The sequence below is a fragment of the Schistocerca cancellata genome, chromosome 7, assembly GCF_023864275.1.
Source record: "Schistocerca cancellata isolate TAMUIC-IGC-003103 chromosome 7, iqSchCanc2.1, whole genome shotgun sequence".
NCBI classification, from domain to species: Eukaryota; Metazoa; Arthropoda; class Insecta; order Orthoptera; family Acrididae; genus Schistocerca; species Schistocerca cancellata.
Genome location: NC_064632.1, coordinates 297,078,997 through 297,104,051, shown reverse-complemented (window position 1 = coordinate 297,104,051; position 25,055 = coordinate 297,078,997). Strand labels below are relative to the sequence as shown.

At 38.2% G+C, this 25,055-nt stretch overlaps 1 protein-coding gene across 1 annotated transcript in view; it reads right to left on the bottom strand.

The window, feature by feature from the left end:
- LOC126092437 (gastrula zinc finger protein XlCGF9.1-like) overlaps nucleotides 1-19,516 on the bottom strand; it is a 167,446-nt gene extending 147,930 nt beyond the window's left edge. The window contains exon 1 of the mRNA XM_049908037.1: nucleotides 19,353-19,516. Coding sequence (XP_049763994.1) covers nucleotides 19,353-19,359 — 7 coding nt within the window. The 5' untranslated portion in view covers nucleotides 19,360-19,516. The remainder of the gene's footprint in view (nucleotides 1-19,352) is intronic.
- Nucleotides 19,517-25,055: the final 5,539 nt, after the last annotated feature.

The following is a 25,055-nucleotide window of genomic DNA, read 5'->3' as shown; positions in this document are numbered from 1 at the left end:
GTTATAAATACAAAGTCAAATAGGGGTAATGCAGGAGTAGGTTTAATAATGAATAGGAAAATACGAATGCGGGTAAGCTACTACAAACAGCATAGTGAACGCATTATTGTGGCCAAGGTAGATACGAAGCCCACACCTACTACAGTAGTACAAGTTTATATGCCAACTAGCTCTGCAGATGACAAAGAAATTGAAGAAATGTATGATGAAATAAAAGAAATTATTCAGATAGTGAAGGGAGATGAAAATTTAATAGTCATGGGTGACTGGAATTCGAGTGTAGGAAAAGGGAGAGAAGGAAACGTAGTAGGTGAATATGGATTGGGGCTAAGAAATGAAAGAGGAAGCCGCCTGGTAGAATTTTGCACAGAGCACAACTTAATCATAGCTAACACTTGGTTTAAGAATCACGATAGAAGGTTGTATACATGGAAGAACCCTGGAGATACTAAAAGGTATCAGATAGATTATATAATGGTAAGACAGAGATTTAGGAACCAGGTTTTAAATTGTAAGACATTTCCAGGGGCAGATGTGGACTCTGACCACAATCTATTGGTTATGACCTGTATATTGAGCAAGCAGTGAAGGAAACAAAAGAAAAATTTGGAGTAGGAATTAAAATCCATGGAGAAGAAATAAAAACTTTGAGGTTCGCCGATGACATTGTAATTCTGTCAGAGACAGCAAAGGACTTGGAAGAGCAGTTGAACGGAATGGATGGTGTCTTGAAGGGAGGATATAAGATGAACATCAACAGAAGCAAAACGAGGATAATGGAATGTAGTCGAATTAAGTCGGGTGATGTTGAGGGTATTAGATTAGGAAATGAGACACTTAAAGTAGTAAAGGAGTTTTGCTATTTGGGGAGCAAAATAACTGATGATGGTCGAAGTAGAGAGGATATAAAATGTAGACTGGCAATGGGAAGGAAAGCGTTTCTGAGGAAGAGAAATTTGTTAACATCGAGTATAGATTTAAGTGTCAGGAAGTCATTTCTGAAAGTATTTGTATGGAGTGTAGCCATGTATGGAAGTGAAACATGGACGGTAAATAGTTTGGACAAGAAGAGAATAGAAGCTTTTGAAATGTGGTGCTACAGAAGAATGCTGAAGATTAGATGGGTAGATCACGTAACTAATGAGGAGGTATTGAATAGGATTGGGGAGAAGAGAAGTTTGTGGCACAACTTGACCAGAAGAAGGGATCGGTTGGTAGGACATGTTCTGAGGCATCAAGGGATCACCAATTTAGTATTGGAGGGCAGCGTGGAAGGTAAAAATCGTAGGGGGAGACCAAGAGATGAATACACTAAGCAGATTCAGAAGGATGTAGGTTGCAGTAGGTACTGGGAGATGAAGAAGCTTGCACAGGATAGAGTAGCATGGAGAGCTGCATCAAACCAGTCTCTGGACTGAAGACCACAACAACAACAACATAGTATGTCATGAAGTGTAGGCATGTGACATGGTTGATGGTGATCCATCCATTGGATTGGGATTTTAGACTCGGCAAACCCCATGGTGCTGTTTGAGAAGAATGGGCTATTTGCCAGCACCAGGATTCACCCTTTTCCGTCTATCATCATAATCATCATCATCACCACCATACAACACAAAAATACCAATACACTATACGTGCATCCATTACACTCACCTACACTCTACAAAATACACATCTGACACAATTCTCATAATCAATGGGGAAAGGGGCCAACGTGGATGGAGGAAGAACACCCCTTCCCACAACAGGCAGGTGACTCCACCCAATGAAATAACCCTCAATAAGCCCATACAACATCTACATTTTTTTGATCCAGTTATGAAACTGGTTAGATATACACTGCTAGCCATTGCAGTTACAGTGCCAGGAAGGTTACTAATTAATGATATTTTAATTGTTGTGCATGTGCAGTATAGTAGGAAGAATACATGGTTAAATTGGTAGGTAATCTGGAAATATTCAGGATGTGAAATTTAGTACACAGAGTTGCCACCTCTGGCAGCAATGTTGGCTTTAATTTGGCTGGTCATCAAACTGAACTGAGGTCAGATGACAGATGTGGGTACATCATTCCACGCTGCTTCAAGTCTATGGCAAAGTTATCAGTCATAGTGGTTCCTGAGTGGTGAAGTATATTGTATTTCCATCAAGCAGTGACGATATTCCACCAGTGGCCAGTGATATGGAGGTGGACTAGATTAGTCCCCTCGACTGGGGGCAGAGAGTAGTCACTGAGCTGCACAGTGGTAGAGGCCATCAGAAGGAGCAGCTTAGATGGACAATCCGTTCAATTCTTCTACATATACATACTCCACAAACCACCACACAGCACATGGTGGAGGGTACCCCGAGCCACTGCTAGCCATTTCCTTTCCTGTTCCACTCGCAAATAGAGCGAGGGAAAAATGTCTTGATTTTAATTTTAATAATCAACAGGCCAAGGCAGATTCAGATAAATTTTACAGTCTGGCGATAATTTAAGGATTTGTAGTTTTAGCTTGACGATGTCCACTATGAACAAACGGTAGTTACTGTTATTCTGAAGAAGGTTGGGTTATCCCAACTGAAACCTAGGTAAATTCTAGGTAAACGGTGCAACTGATGCTGTCAATTATTAAAATTAATATTTATACAGTTGCTGACAGGGCCGCGAAATGTTGAAGATATTTAAGGAAAAATGTCTGTCTAAAAGCTTCCATATGAGTCCTAATATCTTATACCTTATCTCTGTGATCCTTACACGTGATATATGTTGGGAGGCAGTAGAATTGTTCTGTAGTCGGCATCATACACCATTTCTTTAAATTTTCTCAACAGTGTTCCTCAAATATAATGTCACCTTTCCTCCAGGGATCCCCATTTCAGTTGCTGAAGCATGTCCATAAAAACTGTGTGTTGTTCGAACCTACCAGTAACTAATCTACCAGCACACCTCTGAATTGCTTCAATGTCTTCCTTTAATCTGACATGGTACAGATTCCAAACATTCAAGTAGCACTCAAGAATAGTTTCCTTCAATTCTCCCAATGTATCAGTGTTGACCACTTGCCTTCCCTACCACAATCCTCACATGCTCATATGTTTTCATACTGCTTTGCAATGTTGTGACCAGATATTTAAATGATGTTTCTGTATGAAGCAGGACACTACTAATGCTTCGTACATCCATAGTTGAAATGGAGGACAGTGGGATGTCAGCTGGTATAAATTTATATTAAAAATGAAGAAATTCCTCCAGCTGTATTTAAGGTGTCGATTTTATTTTGGAAACTAGTTTCAACGTTGTAACAATGTCATCTTCAGGCCCAACACTTGTTGGCGTCAACTGTGTGTGGCTGATACTAGAAGTCAGTGGTGAGATATGGACGTGCTCCATGTGGAAGGTGGGTTGTAACTCACTTCCCACCTTCCACATTGAGCACATCCATATCTCACCATTGACTTCTAGTATCAGGCGCACACAGTTGACTTCAACAAGTGTTGGGCCTGAAGATGGCATTGTTACAACATTGAAACTAGTTGCCAAAATAAAATAGACACCTTAAATACAGCTGGAGGAATTTCTTTTTCATTTTTAATATAAAACTACTAATGCTGTATCCAGATGTTATGGGTTTTGTTTTTCCTACTCATCCACATTAACTTACATTTTTCTACATTAAGAGCTAAATGCCATTCACCACACAGAGTAGAAATCTGGTCTAAGTCATCTTGTATCCTCCTACAGTCACTCAATTTCAACACCTTACCATGCACCACAGCATCATCAGTAAACAACTGCAGACTGCCTGTCAACTCATTATGTGTATAGAAAATCACCATCACACTTGCCTGGGGCACTCCTGACAGATACCTGTCTCTGATGAACACCTGCATCGAGGTCAATGTAGTGGGTCCTGTCTTCGAGCTACACACATATCTGTGAACCTATTCCATATACTTGTACCTTGTTTAACAGCCTGCAAAGGGGCACTGTATCAAACACTTTCCAAATATCTACAAATATGGAGTCTGCCTATTGCCCTTCATTCATAGTTTGCAGTATATCTTGGCTGCTTTAAAGAAGTTCACACCCCACCATAATAAAGCACTCCTTTAAGCATCATTAAAGTAATATTTTGAATATTTTACTTTCGACTTTGATTCTGATTTGTCTGTAACTGCGACAGTTTGTTTATTGTTTACAATGGCCTTGGTATCCATTCTGGAATTTAACAGCTTGCAACTTCGTGGGTGAAGTTGTGCATTGTCAGTTCCCAGCTTGTACGGTTTGTGAATGTGATCTGCAAGAGTTTGAATTTTACTCCAAACACTGATTGAGGGACTCAACTATTGTGCATGTAAATAACAATTTGTGTTGGTCCATGATACAAAAGTGGTGACAAGGGAGTTCAAATGTGCATCCTTCCGTTGGAAGCGTTTATGGAATTACTGAAGTAGTAGTAGTAATTATCCTTCCGATGGAAGAGTTTATGGAATTAATGAAGTAGTAGTTGCAATTACATCAACTGCACTTGAAGCAGCAAGAGCAGCAGCAGCAGCTTGCCAGCCAACAAGCTCCATCACTCCCAGCTTTCGCTAGTTTTGACAGGACACAATGGCACTGGGAAACGTATTTGCACCATTTTTGCTGTACCACCCAATCTTGCTGAATAGGAAAAACACCCTGCGTATTTCCCTTGTGACATCACAGTCCGCGACTGCAAAGTCAGCAGAGGTATGCCTTAAGTTTTCATTAACGATAAAGCAATGATAACCACAAACATTACTTGACCTATTGCACCCAGTGTCTGGGAGCCCAGCGTCACCAAATGCACCCTTATTCCCACTCAGTCACCGTCATCTAGGTTCACACATTTTATGACAAGCTGGACAGGATGCCGGGCATTTTTGGCTATATTGATCATCAAATGTTTGATGTCATGGCAGGACAAAACCAGCTGAAGCATCATACAAATTAGTTTGGCCTGGAACATCAGCAGATTGTCATGTTTCCAGCTATGCAGAATGTGCAGGACCAAGCATTACTGGTTTTGTGCCCATACCAACCAGTACACTGCAGCATCAACAGAGTGTTCCTTCCCTGTGATCGCTATTGATCAGCCACCTCTGCCCTGTTAAAAGTTCCACCCACGCCAAGTGTTTCAGTGGCAACAACAAAGTCCTGACAGAAACAGAGAGCAGCACATAGAGACAGAGCCAGTTTCAGAGCTTTTAGCTCCTATAGTCCCAACAACTGGCACCAGCACAGCACACTTTTCAGTAAGCCACTCCACTGACACCCCCTCCCTCTGTAGCCAATGGTGAATGAAACAGATGTCATGATCTCATTGTCACCTAGTATGCTGGCCAATCCCTTAGTCGGGATATCTGCACCTCCTGCTCCCCTCCATTGTCAATCCCATTATTTTTTGGACCATTTCTGAATCAATGCGTCAATTAAAAGGGAGATTTTGGCCACCATACCTAGAAAGCTTTTCATCGTCCTCCCAATCTCCGCAGTATCATTGTCAGACCCTATGCTCCTTGTGCACCCATCTCCCTACCTTGTTAACTCCAACCCCTGTGACCATTTTTGCTGCAAGACTTGCCCTATGCACCCTCCTACCATCACCTATTCCAGTTCTGTAATTGGCAAAACATATACTATCCCAGGGAGAGCCACCTGTGGACAATGTGACAATAGTGATCTCAGTGCCTGTTTCGCCAAATGCGCTATCTGAATTCTTCCCCCAGACAACCATTTTTCAGAACTCCACATTGGAACTAGCACTACAACACACGTCCTTGGTTCTCGCGAACCACCTGGCCTTAATTCACATTAATTTCCTCTATCTCAGCATTTCTTCACAGTAACTACTCTTTTCTTCCATCCATTTGAGTTTTGTACACCTTTTGTTGTCTTACCTGTCTATTTTTCACTGCACCCCTCCTTCCCTCTGTTAGGTAGAATGCACTTAGCTTTTCACTCTTATTACTTCATGTAAGGTGTTTAATCAGTAATCTCTGTCTTGCATATTACCCTGTCTTCTACCTTTAAGCTCTCACGTTTTCAAATTTTGTCCACTGCAGCCCCCAACAATCACTCTTTCCTTCTCATCCTGTCCAGTAAGTCTCCCCTGACTGGGCTTCTGGGTGACTTTTCTGAACTGTATCCCTTTTCCCTAAACCTCTCCAGTCCTTTTCCTTCACTCCTCTTCCTTCCCCTTCAACTCTTTCGACAGAAGAAGGAGCCACTGGCTCAGATAACTTGTAAAAGTTATCCCTTTCATGAGTGTGTTCCCCTGCCACTGCTTCGTGAGTAGGTTTTTTTATCTATCCATCTACATTATATTATCAATAATTGATTATTTTCATTGTTAAATTAAGAGGGAAAGGAGTATTGCACCTTCATCAAGTAGTGACAGAAATATTTCAATTCTATTGAGCTTTGGACTTGGATTTCCATTTGGATACAACTGTGATTTTTTGTTTATTGAATACATTCTTGAATTTATCAGCTTGCAACTTCCTAGATGAAGTCACACATCAGCATCACACAGCATGTACCATTTTGGACATGTTCTGCAACAGTCTGAACTTTACCCTGAGCACCACACAGCAGGACTTGGACTACTGTGTGTGTAAAGGACAATCAGAGTTTGTATCCAGAACGGTACAAAATCATGCAAGTCTCTTGGCAACCCATTTTCAATGGACAACAGATCTGCAGAATGTGCTGGCCAGTGCAACTATCAAAACAACTTAGTTCAGAACAGCAGCTGGGCAATATGTGATCCAGCATTATTTGGTTGAAAAATAACATCATGAAGACCTCGAAGATAGGTGACAGCAACAAGTTTTAACATGGCAGAAACGTAATGCCTGCTGTCCAAATTACTGATTATGTGAACCAGATGTGATACCAGTGTGTATCCAGTGCCATGTCAGAACATCACACCACATGGTGGACCCATATGCTGATGACTAATATAATATGGCAACATTCATTCCCTTCGCGGCCTCCACACATGGATACACCCATTGTGAAGCTGTACACAGGATTGGAAATCTTCCAAAACGGTGACTTGGTGCCACTCCTGTGTCCAAAATTGTCACTGGGCACGCCAGTCTCACCACACCTCTCTCGGCTGCTGTATCAAGGGATGCTCCAACAATCATTGTCATGCTGACAATCAGTGGTGCTCCACATGATGTTGCACTGTGTGTGTGGATACTTGTCTTTCTGAGAAGTCAATTTCCTGACACAAGCTCTGTGTCATGGCTGTAGGAAGCTGTACAAAAAAGTAAACAATATGCATGCCCTCTTGGGCACTAAATGTGTGTGGCCATTGAGCTATTGAAAACTACTGTGTATGGCCTTCCTGAAATCCATCAATTCCATATTTGTTTAACAGTCATAGAATATTAATCATTGTGAGCAATAATATTAAGGAATCATTGAAACGTCATTTGATATGCTATGATCTTGTTTCTGTCAGATTTCTACATGTGCTGCTTCTGCTTGTTATATGAGGCATAACAGGATCTTCTCATAAACAACCAACATTCAAATGGGAAGTCTGCTGCAGAATTGTTCCTATGATACAGAATGCAGATGGCATTACTCCCTACCTGATTTGTGTGGGTGCACTGCAATGCTAATCAAGTGCACAGCCAAACATGGTACACTTCATGTCAATTTGACATTGGCTTCATAACCATCTTCTTAGTGTAGCATTTTTAATGGCCAGCAGTATAGTGCTGAAACATACTTTCTTTAGGTGCCAATATGACAGTGAATAAAAAGCTTTTTGGAAGCTTGGAAACAGTGAGGCAAACTTGTTTTCTCTATCCATCACATTGAGGAGCATTAGTGAGGAATGTGAGTTGGTTTCACACAATTAATGTGTACAGGACTTGTGCAATTATCACGAAGAAGATTATTTTGTATCAGGTATGTGAAATGAAATGATCATATGGCATTACTTACCAGGAACCTCGTCTGAGGTTGTTTGTATCAGATAGATCATAATGCATGAATGGAGAATATGTTCTGCTAGAATATGTGAAAGATAGAGGATGGCAGCTCTGTGGTCCAGTTCTACTGAATTTTTTGTAAGTTAGGTATGGCCAGTGTTCTTTTCTAATTCTGTTTTTACAGGTGGCTGTTTCGTTATAAGAGTTCCACTTTAAACTACCCTTGTTGCAAAGTACAATAGATTTTAGAAAAGAGTGGTACAAGCTGACCAGACTTATTGTTTACTACTGTAATATAGATTACCCACTGGGCAACAGTTTTTCTTCATAAAATTGTTGAATTCCAATTCATTATATGCTGCAAAAATTCAGTCTCCCAGTGTGACCCCAACTTCCTACTAATTTGAAACTGATTATGCACAAACATGACTGGGTATCAGTGATACTATTTAGCCGGTAACTTCCTCATGTATTTAAACGGTGTGCCAGAACAAGACTCAAACCTGGAATGTTGCCCTTCACTCTTACCAACAGTAGTACATAAACATGACCCCCCCCCCCCCTTACAGTTTCAATTGTGGCAGTACCTTTCTCATACTTCCCAGACTTCACATAAAATAAATCTTACTGGACTATTCTCCTGAAAGAAAGAATGCTGTGGAGCCATAACCTAAAGGTCATTTCCAGAATAAATCTGGAGAAGCAACTTATGTCAGTTTCGTGTTGAATGGTGACATAGTTTTGGTATTCTATGACAAATAGGTCTAGGTAGAGATCTCCAGTAGTCAAATCCATTAAATATGTTCTGACTTTCTTCATACTGATACTGAATTGATACATCTGACTGAGTTGCAGTTAGGATGTAAGTTTGGTTTGCAAAGATTTTTGTAAGGGGGTAGGGGTTGGGGCAGTTGAATGCTTCTACAGCTGGACACTAACATTTTGATATTCTCATCTATATGGAAGATTTCTTGTGGTCTAATGTGAGTACCTGAGAGTCCTCTGGAGGAACATTCATCCTGAACCGACTTCTTGTATGAAAACTTCTTGTATGAATTCCATGCAATTGACTACACTGGCTGCTGCCTCTGATAAGTAATGCACCTTGATCCATTTATGGGGAAACTGCAGTCATCAAAGCTGATAGCACAAGCTTAGGAATTTACAACCTAGATATCCATACAGTTACTGAAGTCTCTGCGTCACATCTTCCCAAATAATGGAAATGACGCAGTGTTACAAACTGTGAGCCTTATCACACACCAAGAGCAAATCTGGTTGTTTTCACCTTCTCTCAGCTTAACCCACATATCTAGACAGCAGATGCAATGTCAAAGCCTAACATCCAGCATTGGTCAGTGCTCACAATTGTAAATGAAACCTTGCATGATCTGTTGGTTGTTAAATGAAGTAAGGAAGATTAGGATTTAATGCCACACTGATGATGTCATTAAAGCTCAGGTTGGACAAGGAAGGACTAGGATATTGGCCAAGTCCTTTACAAAGGAAGCATCTTTCTGTAATCGGTCCATAAAACTATGGGAAACCTAAATCTGAATGTCTGGATGGGTATTTGAACCCCTCTCCTCCTAAATGCAAGTCCAGAGGCTTAACACACTGAGGATGGACCCCAAGTTTACTTGTGTTTCGTATGCCATCCATTATTGATGGATCTCAAGGTAAAGCCTGTTTTCTACACACTTTCCATAGATGCCACTTGCTGGGATATATTTTACCTGCCTCTGATTATTTAGATGTTTACACCAGTAGTCAATGACTTGAACCTGATTGTCTTTATGTGCTTTTTGCTTATTTAGGATTTTGATTGTATATTAATAATTCAAATAGTTATTATTTTCATTTTGAAGTTCCTCCTGCTTTTAGAAATGGCCTTATTCAGAAAAAAAGAATGAAATGAATGAATCTGAAATATTTTCAAAGGTTTTTGATCATGATTATTCAGATGTTCCTTGTGAGATTCAGAGGAAAGTATGAATGAATGTTTTTATGGTTCTCAGGATGATTACAGTGACAGTGACATCATTAGAACTGTAAAGAAGCATATGGTGGCAGTGTTTTTAAGGAATCCTGAAGGTAATGATGAAGTTGATTCTGTTCTCTTGAATGATTCGTTTTGTCATAATGTTAACATCACACTACCTCACTTGCTCTATAGATTGTCAGTTTCCACACACACACACACACACACACACACACACACACACACACACACAAAAGACTTTTTACAATACGAAAATCCTGTATGTCTTGCTTGTTTTTTGATGTCTCCTTATTTTCTCTTAGATCATTTTCAATGTTGTATCTTACCATAAGGAATCAATAATTTCCTTTCTTTCATCAGTTCACCTTCAATTTTACAACAGCTACTGTGAAACTTTCACCCTTTCTCTCTCTCTTATTTATTTGTCTTCCTATCTGTTCTTATTATTCCCAATATGCTTGTTTCCCCTCCCCCTCTCCTTGCACAACTGTAAATTTATGGATGATTAGTGAATTTAATTAAATGTCACTCTGATAAAGTCTTACATTTATTTGTGTAATTCCTAAACTATAGGATAATACAATTCAATAATACAAATACGGCACTGATGATTTTGTCAAAAAGAAGGCTTAAAACTTTTTTATTCTTACAGCTCTAGAAATACTCCGCCAAGTTATGATACGATCAAGAAAGCTTATAAGCCATGCTACACTGGCTTTGAATGAAGAAGAATTGGAAGATGCAAGAGCATTATTCCAAACAACTGTTACTGAAAAAATTAGCAGAGCTGAATATGGTGAAGCTGATAAGGAAGAACAAGGTGAGTAAAGCAAATAATATATTTATGGTACCCCCAGTTTAAGAATAAAAAACTACACCATCAATGAACCCGTAGTAAAATTAGTTTAGTTTTTTTGCGTGTAATAAGACTTCTGTGATTAAAGAGTAAATATGTGGTAGGTTTCGATATGCACAACTTATAAATGTGGCTTATAATTATATAGACATCTTAATATTCCAGACTAGTTTCATTTTATCTACAGTTGTGCATACTCCTGTAAATGGATACGATTAAAATATCCAAACACATTAAAATGAGTTTAGCAATGGAATGGTTGAACTTTTTTTTAAGTAGTCTGTCTTCTGATTGACTTGATGCAGCCTGCCAGCCTCTACATGTCAGAGTAGCACTTGTCTACTAGGATATATGGTTACATCCTCAATTATCTGTTGGATGTATTCCACTCCCTGTCTTCACCTGCAGTTTTTACCTTCTACAGCTCCCTCCTCTGGCTAGGAGATTATTCACTGACATCTTAAAACAAGTGCTATCAACCTGCCCCTTCTTCTTGTAAGAGTTTTCCATATACTTCCTTCTTTGATGATTCTGTGGAGAATCTCCTCATCCCCTATCTTATCAGTCCACCCAATTTTCAACGTCCTTCTGTAACATGACATCTCAAAAGCTTTGGTTATTTCCTTTTCTAGATTTCCCACAGTGCATAAGTTACTACCATAAATTGCTATGTTCCAAACGTGCATTCTCAGAAAGGCCTATTTTTGATACAAGTATACTTTTTTTCACCAGGAATACTATCTTTGCCTCTGCTAGTCTGATTTATATGTCATTTGTTTTATCTGTCATGCATTATTTTGCTTTCACAAGGTAGTAGAAATCTTGAACTATATCAACTTTATAGTCACCAATTTTTATGTTGGTTTTAATGGGAAGGTCACTTCTGCTACTTCTCATTGCTTCTGTCATTCTTCAGTTTACTTGCAATCCATATTCTGTGCTCACAGATTGTTCATTCTATTCAACAGGTTGGGTATTCCTTCTTCACTTTTCCTGAGAATAACAATATCATTAGCAAATCTTATCACTGATATCCTTTCCCCTTGAATTTTAATTTCTATTTGAACCTTTCTTTTACTTTCGTTATTGCTTCATCGATGTACAGACTGGACAGTAGGGGCAAAAGACTGCATTCCTGTCTTACACCCTTTTTAATCGGAGTACTTTGTCCTTGGCATTTCATTCTTGTTGTTTCCTCTTGATTCTGGTATATTACGAATCTCTCCCTGTAGCTCACTCACGTTTTTCTCAGAATTTCAAACATTTGGCACCATGTTACATTGTCAAATGCTTTTTATACGTCAACAAATCCTATGAACATATCTTGATTTTTCTTATGTCTTGCCTCATTATCAAGCAGTTCAGTACAGCCTGTCTGGTGCCTTTACGTTTCCTAAAGCCAAACTGATTGACCTCTAACAGAATCTAATTTTCTGCCTCACTTTTGTCAACAGCTGGCTGACCTGTTAAACTGATTGTGCAATAGTTCTCACACTTATCAAATTTCTGCTATTTCTGAATGTGTGTAGATAATTTTCTTCCATAAGTCCAATGTCTCCAACCTCATATATTCTCTGTACCAGCTTGAATAGTCACCTGCCTGTTACTTCCTTCAATGATTAAAAAAAAATTCTGGACACATGCTGTCTGTCCATTCTTCCTTACGAGATCTCAAGCCCTCCAAATCTCTGTTAAATTCTGATACTAATACTGGATCCCCCAAGTTTCCATATCAACTCTCCTTTATTCTTGTGTCTCATCATCAGACAAGACCTCCCCTTATAACTAGCAATAACTCTTTCCAACTAGCCACTCTCCTGGAATTCTCAGCGGAATTCCCATTGCACTGTAGATGTTGATGTTCTTGCTTTTAATTCCATCAAAGGTTGTTTTGATTTTTCTATATGCTGTATCAGTTTTTCGGATGACCATTTCTTTTTCAATTTCTTCACATTTTTCATGCTGCCGTTTGGTCTTAGATTCCCTCAACTTCCTACTTATTTCATTCTGGACTTGTATTGCTGTTCTCTGAACACTTTTCTACTTGCTTCTTTCTTCCATCAATTGAAGTATTCTTCCATTACCCAAGGTTTCTTCGCAGTTCACTTCCTTGTACTTATGTCTGTCTGGCCATCTTCTGTGACACTGTTCTTCTTAGAGATATACATTCCTCTTCAACTAAACTGACTACTGTAGTATTCATTATTGAAGTGTCTATAGTTTTAGAGAACTTAAAACACATCTTATTATCAGTGTCCCACTTCTTTCCACCTTGATTCTTCCAGACAATTTTCGCAATCTTTTGTTTAGTCTTCATCATTACTAAACTGTGATCTGACTTCATATCTGCTTACGGGTAAGCCTTACAACCCAGTATCTAATTTTGGAATCTCTGTCTGACTATGATGAAATCCAGCTGGGGTCTTCCCATGTTTTTGGGCCTTTTCCAAATAGACCTTCTCTTCCTGTGACCCTCGAACAGTATAATATTCATTATTACAAGAGCTGAAACTTACTGCAGAACTCCACTAGCCTTTCTCCTCTCTCATTCCTACTACCAAGTCCATACAGTTTCCTACTACCAAGTCCATAGTGTCCCGTAAATCTTTCTTCTGTTCCTTCCCCTACTACTGTGTTCCAGTCTCCCAAGATTTTTAGATTTTCATCTCCCTTTACATACTGAATTACTCATTCAATATCCTCAAATCATCACTCTCTCTCTCTTTACTGTTTCACCTTCTGCTTGCGACATTGTCATATGTACTAGAACTATTGTGGCTGATGTAGGTTTGCTATCTATTATGATGAGAACTGTTCACAGTAACTCACTTCTGCCCTATCTTTCTATCAATAAGGTATGCTATTCCTATTATAAAATTTTTTGTTGCTGTTGATATTGCCCTTTATTCAACTGATTAGATATCCTTATCTTCTTTCCACTTCAATTTGCTGCCTACACAATGTGGGGAATTCATCCTCAATCTTTAGTCAATGGAGGGATTATCATGACAAATTCAAGCCCCATGTCCTGCAGATACAAATTACACGTCTTTAATGCAGTGGTTTCCATTGCATTCTGCATCCCCATAGCATTGATCATTCCTGATTAATTTGTCTTTCAGGGGTAGTTTCCCATCCAAGGAGCAAGAGGGTGCTCCAAACCTCTGTCAACTCCTCTCCACTTTTTGACACGGCCATTGCCAGAATGAGGGTGATTTCTTACACCATTGCTGAAGAATTTTATTTAGATGGTTGGGTTCGAACCCAGGAACCATGACTTTTGATTACTGGTTGAAGACACTAGTCAAAGTCCACAGTGAACAAGTTAACTAGTATTGGAAAATAAAAGATGAATATACGGAATGAGCAGGGCAATATATGAATAAAAATAATACTAGCACATTAGAAATATGGTACCTCAGCTATGAGACATTTACATTATTCTATCATTCTGTTTCAGAAATTATGGTTGACTATGATGTCGATGATCCATCTGTGCTAACAAGAGCAGAGATTAAGACAACAAGTAAGAAGATTGTTGCACAATTTGAGAAATCACTATATGATTTCTAAGACTGAAGGTACACATGTGCAATACATCAGCAGAACATTAAAGCATGTAACGAAAAAAAAAAAAGAAAAAAAAAATTGTGAAGCTCATACAATTTTACATAGGCCTACAAGAATACTATGAACATTGTGGAGTTTTCTGCCTGAAATAAAATTCTCAACATGGCTCACTGCATTTTCCACTTGCATCACTGCCAACAATATGATACTGTGCACACCAGGATTCAGAAACGCAAAACTTTTCAGCCTAGCTTATCCGTGAATTCTATACACATGTAGCAGCACAGGTTGAACTTTTAGAGTTAACACTGATACTTCAGGATTATTCAGGTATTATTCTGCAATGTTCTTCATGTTTCCTGTGTTGGTTAGTTTCTGTATCTTTGCTGTCATTAACTTTTAATATACAAATTACTCAACTGTCCCTCCATTTTTTGTGGAGATACATGCAGCCAATTACTGCAGAATCAGCAAGTTAACTGTCAACAACATCTGACCACTACTGCAATGCAAAAGCCAATGCTGTTCTGCAATGAAAGTTGTTCAGGGTTTGTTGTTTGCTTTCTACAGTTAATACAAACCTGTGTCTTGTTTATGGGCTTTGATTACAGACTAAACTTTGTTTCTACTCACTGTTGTATGCACTTTCAGCTTTCGTTTTCTTGAGGCAGGACAGTGTTTTCAATTGTCTCCTTGTATTGTCTTCACACCCAGTCAATTTTAATTGCATCTAGCCTCTGAATTTGCACAGTTTTTGTGAATATGTTGTTAACATTGTCATTTTATATTTGGGGAGTAAGTGGATGTTGTACAATGTGAATATCTGGCATTCTGGTATGAGCTGCCGGAGTTGGCAGTCGTGTGTGTGAGGTGTGCCTGCTTGTGAATGAAGGCTGTGGCTGAAAGCTCTGTGCGAGTGTGTTTTAATATTGCCTGTCTGAAACTTTTCTTCTTTACAGTAAGTAGCAATCTATCATTTTCCTACATTGTGAAAACCCGATAAAAAGAATTTCAAAGTGTTGGGTTATCCTGTGAATTGCATAATATGAAATGCTGCTTCTTATTCAGTGCTGTACTTTTCATTTCAACAGAGAAAGAAGGCTTATAAATTATAGAGTGCAGCAATCAGTCATCCTTTTTTAGATTTTATTACGCAAATCCAGATTTCAGCTAGTGGCTAGCCATTCTCAATGCATGTAAGTTCCTGTTGTTCGGGTGTCAGTCACACTTCTGTTAATTCTACTGAGTGACAGGGACTTACATGCATTCGAGAATAGAAAATAGTGCACTGAGAATGGCTAGCCACTAGCCGAAATCTGGATCTGCATGATAAAATCTAAAAAAGGACAACTGATTGCTGCACTCTATAATTTATAAGCCACATAACAGTCACTGAGTGCAACCAATTTCCGAATGGAAGGTACCCTGATGGAGAGAAATAAGAATTTGGCAGAAGAAGCTCCTCTCAGTCTGCCAATTTCTTAACAACTGGGGAATCCAGAATGTGCATTCTCCTCAACGTACATTTAAACACCAGGTACTAGCACTGAATACAGAGAACCATTTCTCTTGCCTCCAAGAGAAGAGTATTATTCAACACTGACATTCCAGTATGTAATAATGCAGCATACTGCATTTTTCTCTTTTTTTGTGAATGATGCCGTGTGAAAATAGTGGTCAGATGTGTGTATGAGGCAGAGTGCAAAGAATATTTCTCTCTTGTTAAAGTCTTAGAAGAATATGTCTGATATGGGTATGTCATGTCAGTCATGGTTTGTACATTAATCCCAGGAATCATGCAGTTGAGGTTACTGATATCGAATGACAGCACATAGTGAATGTTGAAATGTACATGGGGTAATGGTTTTTTTCTCGCCAATTAAGAATTACAGATCAAAACTGTATTCCAGTTGTACTACAGAAGGCTTCTGCAGGATGAAAGAAAATACATTCGCATACAGTACTGTTCCTCAGAAGTAGACATCACTACTATCTGGTTGCAAATTGTGTGAACCCTTTTGTTTCTTTTCACCAACCAACGCAAAGAATAAAAAGAGGAAATGGATCATATTGCAATTGTGTCAAAAGGGAAAAGGATACTTACAAGCCCAGAGGCACTTAACTTAAATTCTACACTAAGTAGACCAAGGTTTATTGTCCAAAAGACCATACATACTTTACAGAGAAAGCATTGTTCTCAATTGCCCTTGTCATCAAGGCAAATGAAAAAGATGCATGTGTGGGTGCTTGTATCTGTATGTGTGCATGAAATCAGATGGACACACTGGGTATCTAAATTGAATAACTGTTTTGAGAACATTTTCAAGAAAGGCTACCACCAGCAGCGATGGCAATTGTTTGCGGCTTTCTGAAGCCTTATTGGAATCATGCATTGTGAAGGAAAAACACCAGCAGGCAAACGAGAGAGATCAGCTGCAGTTTAACACATTGGGCAGGCACCAGAATGTGGAAACACAAAACGGATGGAAGGGGAGGGGTGAAAAATCACCATAAATTGATTTCGGAAAGGTGGTATAATGAAAAGGTGCACTGCCGCCTATGTTCTGATCTTTTGATTTCAAGGTAGCTCTAAGTGTTCAGATGGCCTGTACAATATAGCTGACAAGGTAACTTGTGCACCATAATAGTATTTTTGGTATTCCCATTGCAAGCGATTCATCCATTTTTATTCACTTAGGGCCTATTTTTCGAGGTAGTGAATGGACAGTGCCAGTTAGTATATGAGATAAGTCATGTGTCATGCGTGTTGTATTTCAGGTTTTGGCATTGGTGAATCTGAAGTAAGTCACTGCAAGGGACAGGTGTTGCAGTAACATGCAGTGTTTCATACTTAGAGGCATAGATGGGTGGTTTGTGAATACCATGGGTTTGACTATAATTTTATGCAGATTTTGTGGGCAATGGAGAAACTCTGTATAATAGCGTGAATATATCATGCAGACTGATCTTATTTATGAGTAGGTCCTATAACTTAATTCTGCTGTAGCAGTGCATTATGAGTTTGAGTTATGGGATGGTACTAGGTTAGGAGCTGGGTTCTTGGGAATAATTTAGGGAGTGGTGGTAGTGTTGGTGGAGAGGAGGGATTCACTGGGAGAATAGTTTCCAAACGAGAGAGAGGAAAGTATGGTTCGGATTATTAATATAGATTCTGAAGGATTTATTGCTGAAACATATATATTTAGCAAGTATGTTACAGATGCAAAGAAGGGAAAATCAGAGAAGTGCTTACATGTCCTACTGAATCGGAAAACTGCATGCTTGAATACAACCTGTGGTATGAAGAAGGATGTGATGCATGTCAAATGGGATAAGAAGTTGAAATTACGGTAGTGGGTTTCTATAGCAGAGACACAGACTGCTAAAATATCTTCAATAACCATGTACCAAAACATAGTGAAGGGACAGCTTCTGCAAATGATAGAAACTGCATATATCCATGAAAAAGTTCTTAAACAGCTATCGAGTTGCTCCAACACATTGTTCTATGATCTTGGATAGGGAATATTGTCCTGAAAGTGTCAAGAACATTTTTATCTCCCTTCAGGCAAATTGAAGTAACAATTCTGGTTATAAAGGTCTTCACGAAAGCTTCAACACTAAGCATCAATGTAAATATGGGTTTTTAAAAATCTATTATATATTTCAGAATGAACTCTGGGAAGCCATTGAAATTTCTTCTATATGGATGACCCATTTCAGATACAATTTTAAGCCCTAAGCATTTGGTAATGTATGTCCACTTGAATGCAAAATTCTCAGGTCAACTCTTTTACCCACAGTACTCAAACAGATATCTTTTTCTGCATCAGTTCAAAATCCTATACCCAGTTTTAGGTTTCCACGGCTTCCCCAAATAACTAAAGGAAAATTCTGGGATGGTTCCGTCAGAAAAATTAAATAGCCAATTCCTTACAAATGTAAGTCTAGAGCCTGGCTGAACTTCACCACTGTGCCAGTTTTCTTCAGAAAATACTTATATACAGTACGGAATAACAGGAATGTGCCAGTAAACTTTTTCAAATGCACAAAAGACAGTTTCATATTTCCGCTTATAGTTACATGTTTCTACTTTCTTTCCTTAATGAAACTGTTATGTCTTTCTGTAGCGAAACTGTTGCGAAAAAAGGGGTAATATTCCATATTAAAAAGAGCACATACTCCTCTCAGAACTTGCTTCATGGCATTGCCCTAGAAGTTTATTTCTTTACCGCCTCAGCACAGAGTTCTTTCTTATGAAAAACCCTATACAAATGAAACTAGAAGAAAAGGAAGACGAAGCAATAAAATGGATTAAATATTTCAAGTAAGTTCAGACAGAGTGGGATTCGGCTTCGCCCAAGTGCGTGTAAAACAACTAATGCACTAACGTCTCAGAGAAGTGGAAAAGGGATGAGAGAAGGATGGAGAAGGGGTAGAGACAGAAACGGAGGTTTGACGTGGAGAAAGAAAATGCCTCCGAGAAGCTTGTCACACGAACGCTGAGGGGTGATCTATAACTTTTAACGGAAACATCACCATTCCAACGTAACCAATATAATAACAATTTTACTTGTAATGAGGGAATTACAGCGAGGCTGAGGAAAGGAGCTGGTACATATACGCCTCAACTGGTTCTCTCTGTATGATTTGTTACTACAAACTGCTGGGGCATACCACATCTCCCAGCAGACCTGTTAATCTCCCTTCACTTACTGTCAGTCCCTTCTAAATACAAGCTATCGCCCGGTAAACACCAACGAAGAAAATGTCTGTGTTAAGCAGGGCTAGGATAAACAATCTTATGCACGAAAAAAGTAAACTAAGGTCTCTAACAGTTCACGCGTGACAGAAGCTGCTGCCTAGGATACATCTGTATACGACAGCTTGTGTTTATTTGTTTACATAGTACATTATCGGTACTTAATCACGAAGAAAATAAATTTTGAGTATAATATTCACCTTCCATTTCTCACAGCACTCTACAATGTTGCATCTTCTGAATTCCGGTGCGTTATAAATAAATAGCTTTCCCACTGTCCTTTTCAGCGTAGACATAAACAACAATCATGTTTACACTGCGTCAATTCAACATAAACAAGGCTGCAAGCAAAGATGCTAACGAAAGTACGTGACTTGCTGAAGTAACTCGATTATGAAGTATCGATGTTCAATCAAATAACTCTGCAGTTCATTCGTGATTTGGCAGCGACAGTAATATTAGAATGCATCAATATAAAATTGAAAATACTCCTTACATGCATAAGCCTTACATCAATCCTTCAATGTGTACTCTTTGTTCAGAATTTTTAAAATTGAATTGAGTTGGTTTATTTGTCTATAAACAACTGTTGCGTTGTATAAGCCATCGTAAGTACGTACATGATTATACAAATGTTTATAAAGATGGGTAACATATATAAAAATTATTAAATAGAGATTGCTTATCTTTGTGTTATGTGACATAATGTTGAAAAATGTTTTACCAGCATGTAAAAATTATTTTGGGCTTTACTTGAACAAGTCCAAGGAATGCCCAGCAAATTCCTGTTTTTGGTTTTATTTGAGTGTGTATATAACTTTCTTTCATACATGTGGATATTATGTTTCGCATGCATAAGTACTTTGAGTATGTACAGGCTGGGGACTGTAAGTATTTTGTGCTCAATAAAGTACAGTCTACTAGAAGTCAAATTTCTCAAAACAAAAATTTATAATGGCTTTCTTCGGCCGGAGGAAAACCTTTCCCCAAAGAAATATTCCATAATCCAAGTGTGTATGAAAAAGAGCATACTATGTCATACAAATGAGCTCTTTACTCTCACAATCCTTCAGTTTCCTAAGTAGAAATTAAACGCTGGCCAGCTTACTCCAGATCTTTTCTGTGCGGGATTTCCAAAGTAATATACTATCGAGGTATATGGTTAACAATTTTGCAGAATACTAGAGTTCGTTTTGACCTTTAATAATACCTCCAAGTGAAAAGAGTCTGTGCTTCATTTTATTTTTATATAGTGTCAACTTGTTTTCATGTGGCCACTCATTGCCATTTTCCACCATGATATTGTTCATGTGTTCAATAACATTCACATCATTATGTGATGTGATAAAAGTTGTGTCATAGGTGTACATAACGGATTAATGTGCTAATAAGTTGTGCAGATCATTCACATATACGTTAAACACGAAAGGTCCCAGCACAAATCTTTGTGGGACTCAATATTTTATCTTTAGAAGACCAGTGATTTATTTGAATGTACAACAAGCATTTGATTTCTGTTTGTGAAATAGGATTTCAGAAATGCTACTTCTAGGCTAGTTATTCCATATTTTTGAAGTTTCTTAATTAAAATGCTATGTGAGACAGTGTCAGATGCTTTAGTTAGATCTACTAGAAATGTATGGGTGTGCTCCCTGTTTTCAAAACCATGTGGTATTGTTAACACAACTTCTTGAAATGCAGTAATTGTTGATAGCTCGCTTCGGTACACATATTGGGTCTTGTTAAGTAGATTATAACACTCAAGAAATTATTTAATTGTTCTTTCATTAAAGTCGCAATGATTTTAGATTTTGTTGGCACTGTTTCTATAGGTCTGTAATTTTGGAGGTGAATTTCCATTTCTTTTTTCATGTGTGGACAAGATAATTTTCAGTTTTAGGCAGTCTGGAAAGAACAAATATATTATTTATTGTTTTCCTTAGGATAAAATTGGAGAAACCATGTATGTCTTCAGTCGTGGAGTTTCTCACTGATCTGTCTGCATCCAGTATATTTTTAGGATAGTTTCTTCTCATCCCAAATTTTTGCAAGTCTGCTGTCATCTCTGTTTTCTGCAATTTGGGAAATCTGTCCTCACTGACATCTAAATTATTTTCCTCTACCATAAATTTTCAGAATTTATGAGACTATTATGTAGCTCATCTACACTTAGTGTACAGGTAAATTTTCTGCAGTTATCTCTGTTTCTGCTTCAACTATTTTTCAAGTTGCCTTACATTTGTTACTAGACTGAGAAATATAATTGTCATTGGCTTTTTTCAGTGCAGAAATGATAACTTTTCTGTAAAACTTTTAATTTGGCATATGAATGTCTATACCTATTATTAATGCACAATATGTCACAGAAAAATTTTAACAGAGTTCTTCAATTATTGAAGTAAGGTGAATATCAGTCAGTTGCACCTCCATTCTCTTTGATCTATTGCATTCAGTAATGAGGGGACAATATTCATTATAGATAGTAGTTACTGTATACAAATAATCAAAAGCATCACTTAATGATCCTCCCCATGACAGTGGTACACCAATCAACACACACAAGTCTTTTGCATAGCCTCATAAAATTTCTTCTTTGAGCTGCTGCAATCGTAACATGACTTAAAAATGTTTCTGGAAAACATTATACCAGAACTTTGTGAAAATTCCTTGTTGATCTCTTTACTTTGTTTAACGAGTGTTGCAATTTAATAGCAACTGATGAGCCAGTTTTTTCAAGTGTATGAGTATTAACAAAAAATTATATTAAATAGATGAAGCTTGTTTCGTCTTCTTCTGGTAACTTACTATTTACAGGAAAACTCGATTTTTTCAAAAAATATAACAGAAGACTTTTTAAGATATACTGCTGTTTGTATTGCAGTTGTACAATGAATTAAACGTATTACCAATTGTCTTGATGCTAATGTTAGTTGACTTCAGAAAGAGTGACTAAGAGCAAAGCTAGTACTGACTCTTATGGTGTCTCACATGGTCTGTTCCTCCACTTTAAGATTCATTTCATTTTTGAGACACAGTCTGTCAGTATGGCTACACATTAAGAATCTTTGCAAGAGTGTTGCCACTAATGGCATATCAGTTTAACCTTTCAGGTGGAACTCTATGATCTAGAAATTCAGATGTTTTCGTAAGGTCATAGAATATACCAGAATTGTTACTCTTCTTGATTAGCTCTACCACAACTTAGTATGTGTCGTTTTGTATGGCTTTCTCCAAGAAGAATCTTTTACAAAAGTGAACTGTGAAGTTATTGACAAAAATTGTTTAGAAAAATGACTTAGTAGTATATCATATATCAGAATTTTCAGAAACCTTTGACTCTCGAAGGAATGAAATGTATTTGTAATTAGAAGCAACTTTGTTTGCCCAGTTTCATAAGTGATTGTTAGTACAGGCTGGTTGTAATTAAACTTTCGCTACTTGAGTCAATGATAATAGAAAATTATTTACTGTATGTGTACTCAACTGTGTTCTATGTGCTGCAGCATTAGAATTGTTGTTTATGTTGGCATTATGACTCGCCATTAGGTGCTGGTACTGGTGTGGCAACATAGGGCTGAAACAAAAGCTGCAGTGTGCACTACACTTGCAGACAGTTAACATGGGTTTGGACCAGGTGAGTGGGGCTTTTCTCATAAAGCTGATTTATCAAAACAATAGCAAAAGTGCTGCTGCTCTTTGCAACTATCGACACATTGAATTAATCTGGGGAAGTCCTCCTTCTGCATTGGGGTTGAAGAAGTTCAGAACTTTGAATTAACTGGTGATTTGGGAATTGTTCCTGGGAGAAGCTGATGATGAGTTGCACCAAAAATTGTTGTAGAAGTAACTGTTACCATGGCTGAGAATGTTGGATGCCATGTGCAACATTTGTGCAGTGCATGAGCTGTGTCACAACAGCTCAGCATTCTATGGCCCACCATTCTCAAAGTGCTGGAAACAATTCCAGGCTGGCGTGGATACAGGTGGTCATCACATTGAGCAACATTTGTAACCTGGAATGTAAACATGGTGTGCAAATAACAAATGTTATCATCTTAAGCAGAAATTGAAATGTGTTCCTTTCATTCGTTAATTTGTTATTTCTTTCCTGCATGTCCTTACAAATGTTTCCACAATGTTTCATTGTCCTATGATGACTCGTTTGTCATAGAGTTCCTCTCAAGTAGCGAATGTTTAATTATAACCACAGTGAACATAATTTTTATATTAGTTTGGAAATATACCTGACTTATTGTAGAGGTGACTTAAGAGTAATCCTCTCAATTGATATTTATACTCTAATCAGATATAAAGGTCATCAGTCTCCTCTGCAGGTCTAAAGGGCTTTACGTATGAATTTGTGTTTATTCCCTGTTTGCGTAATCTCCCTTAGCAGTGGGCAGCTGCCATGCTATTAGTACGGTAATGCATGGGGCTACTGGAGCCTCACTACACATTGACGCCTTCACATCTTTCAGACATGGCGCAGCAAAGTATTCTTTGAGGCATCAACAGCACATATGTCGGTTAATTCATTCTACTGTTACTTGTCTTCTGTTTGTTTTCATAACTTCTTCTCATCAGCCTACACATAGCTTGGGAAACAGACACTGGGTTATTAATTAGTTTATTGAAAGAGCAGTCAGTTTTGTGGGAAAAAACTACAAAAAGGATTTACACAAAAATGAGTGGATTGATGTATTCAAGGAATTCAGTGGAACATTTCAGAACATGAATAATAACTAAAAAATGAATTTGGTAAATAAGTTGTTCAACCACTTAAATATGTTTTATTGTATAGTTTACAAACATATGTTTACAATGAGTGGAGTAAATAACAGTTTTCAAAAAAATTATTCTAGAGAATGGCTACTTTACAAACCCTGCTGAAGTCAAATCTTAACCCACCATTATGTCCCACATATTGTTTGCTGAAATTGATGATATACTCATTCGAGTTTAGTGGAACGTTTCAGGATTGCTAAGGGGCTATCGAAATTGCATGTGAAATGTCCCACATTAATTCCTATTTAAGTTGTTTGCATGAATCAACTGCATGCTGTCTCTATTTCTTCTATTTAAATGATGGTAAACTAAAACCCATGTTAGCATCTGTCCACATTCCATTTAAATACTGAGAGACAGGGAAGGAATAAAATGCATCCACTGTGTCATGAACAACAGCAACTGAATAAATGTGAAATCACAACAGCAGCGGCCATGTATGCAGTGCTGAAAAGACAGCTGCTAGACAAGTGTGAAATGGTCCATATTGTGATATGTTGGAAAGGTCACAGGAGGCGATTCAGAAAATACGACTAGGATTATTTTAACAAGGTATTGTGTCATTGTATGACAACATTCGACAGCATATGGTCTCAGTCATGTGCAATTCAGTTTAGTGTTTCAGATGAACACTTTCCATACAGCCCAGATCCCACATCAAGTGATTTTCATCTCTTCAGCCTGTTCAAGAAACTCCAGGCTGGTCGCCACTTCAGAATTAATGCCAGTGATATTAATGGCATCTTTGTCGACCACCCCTGGTCTGCTGCTTGCTGCTCGCAGCTACATGGGAAAGGGTACTTTTAAATTTCCGCCCAGCACACCAATGGGCGAGCTTGCTCTACCATCGTTCATTGTCTCCAATGGTGCATCCCATGAACTCCACTAGTGGACGCTAAGTTGACATGATCTCACTGTGTGTGGCTGATTAGCAGTCACATCTTTTTAGGCAGCCACAGTCAGAGCTTCACTCTCACATTCAGTGCATGTATAGATTTATCAATATTAGTACAGAAGACTGAAGTGAAGACTGCACGTTGACATAGCATGATGATACTATGCATTACTAATATTAGGAGACTTGTTGGAGTGTATCAGTATTCAAGACATTTGTTGCT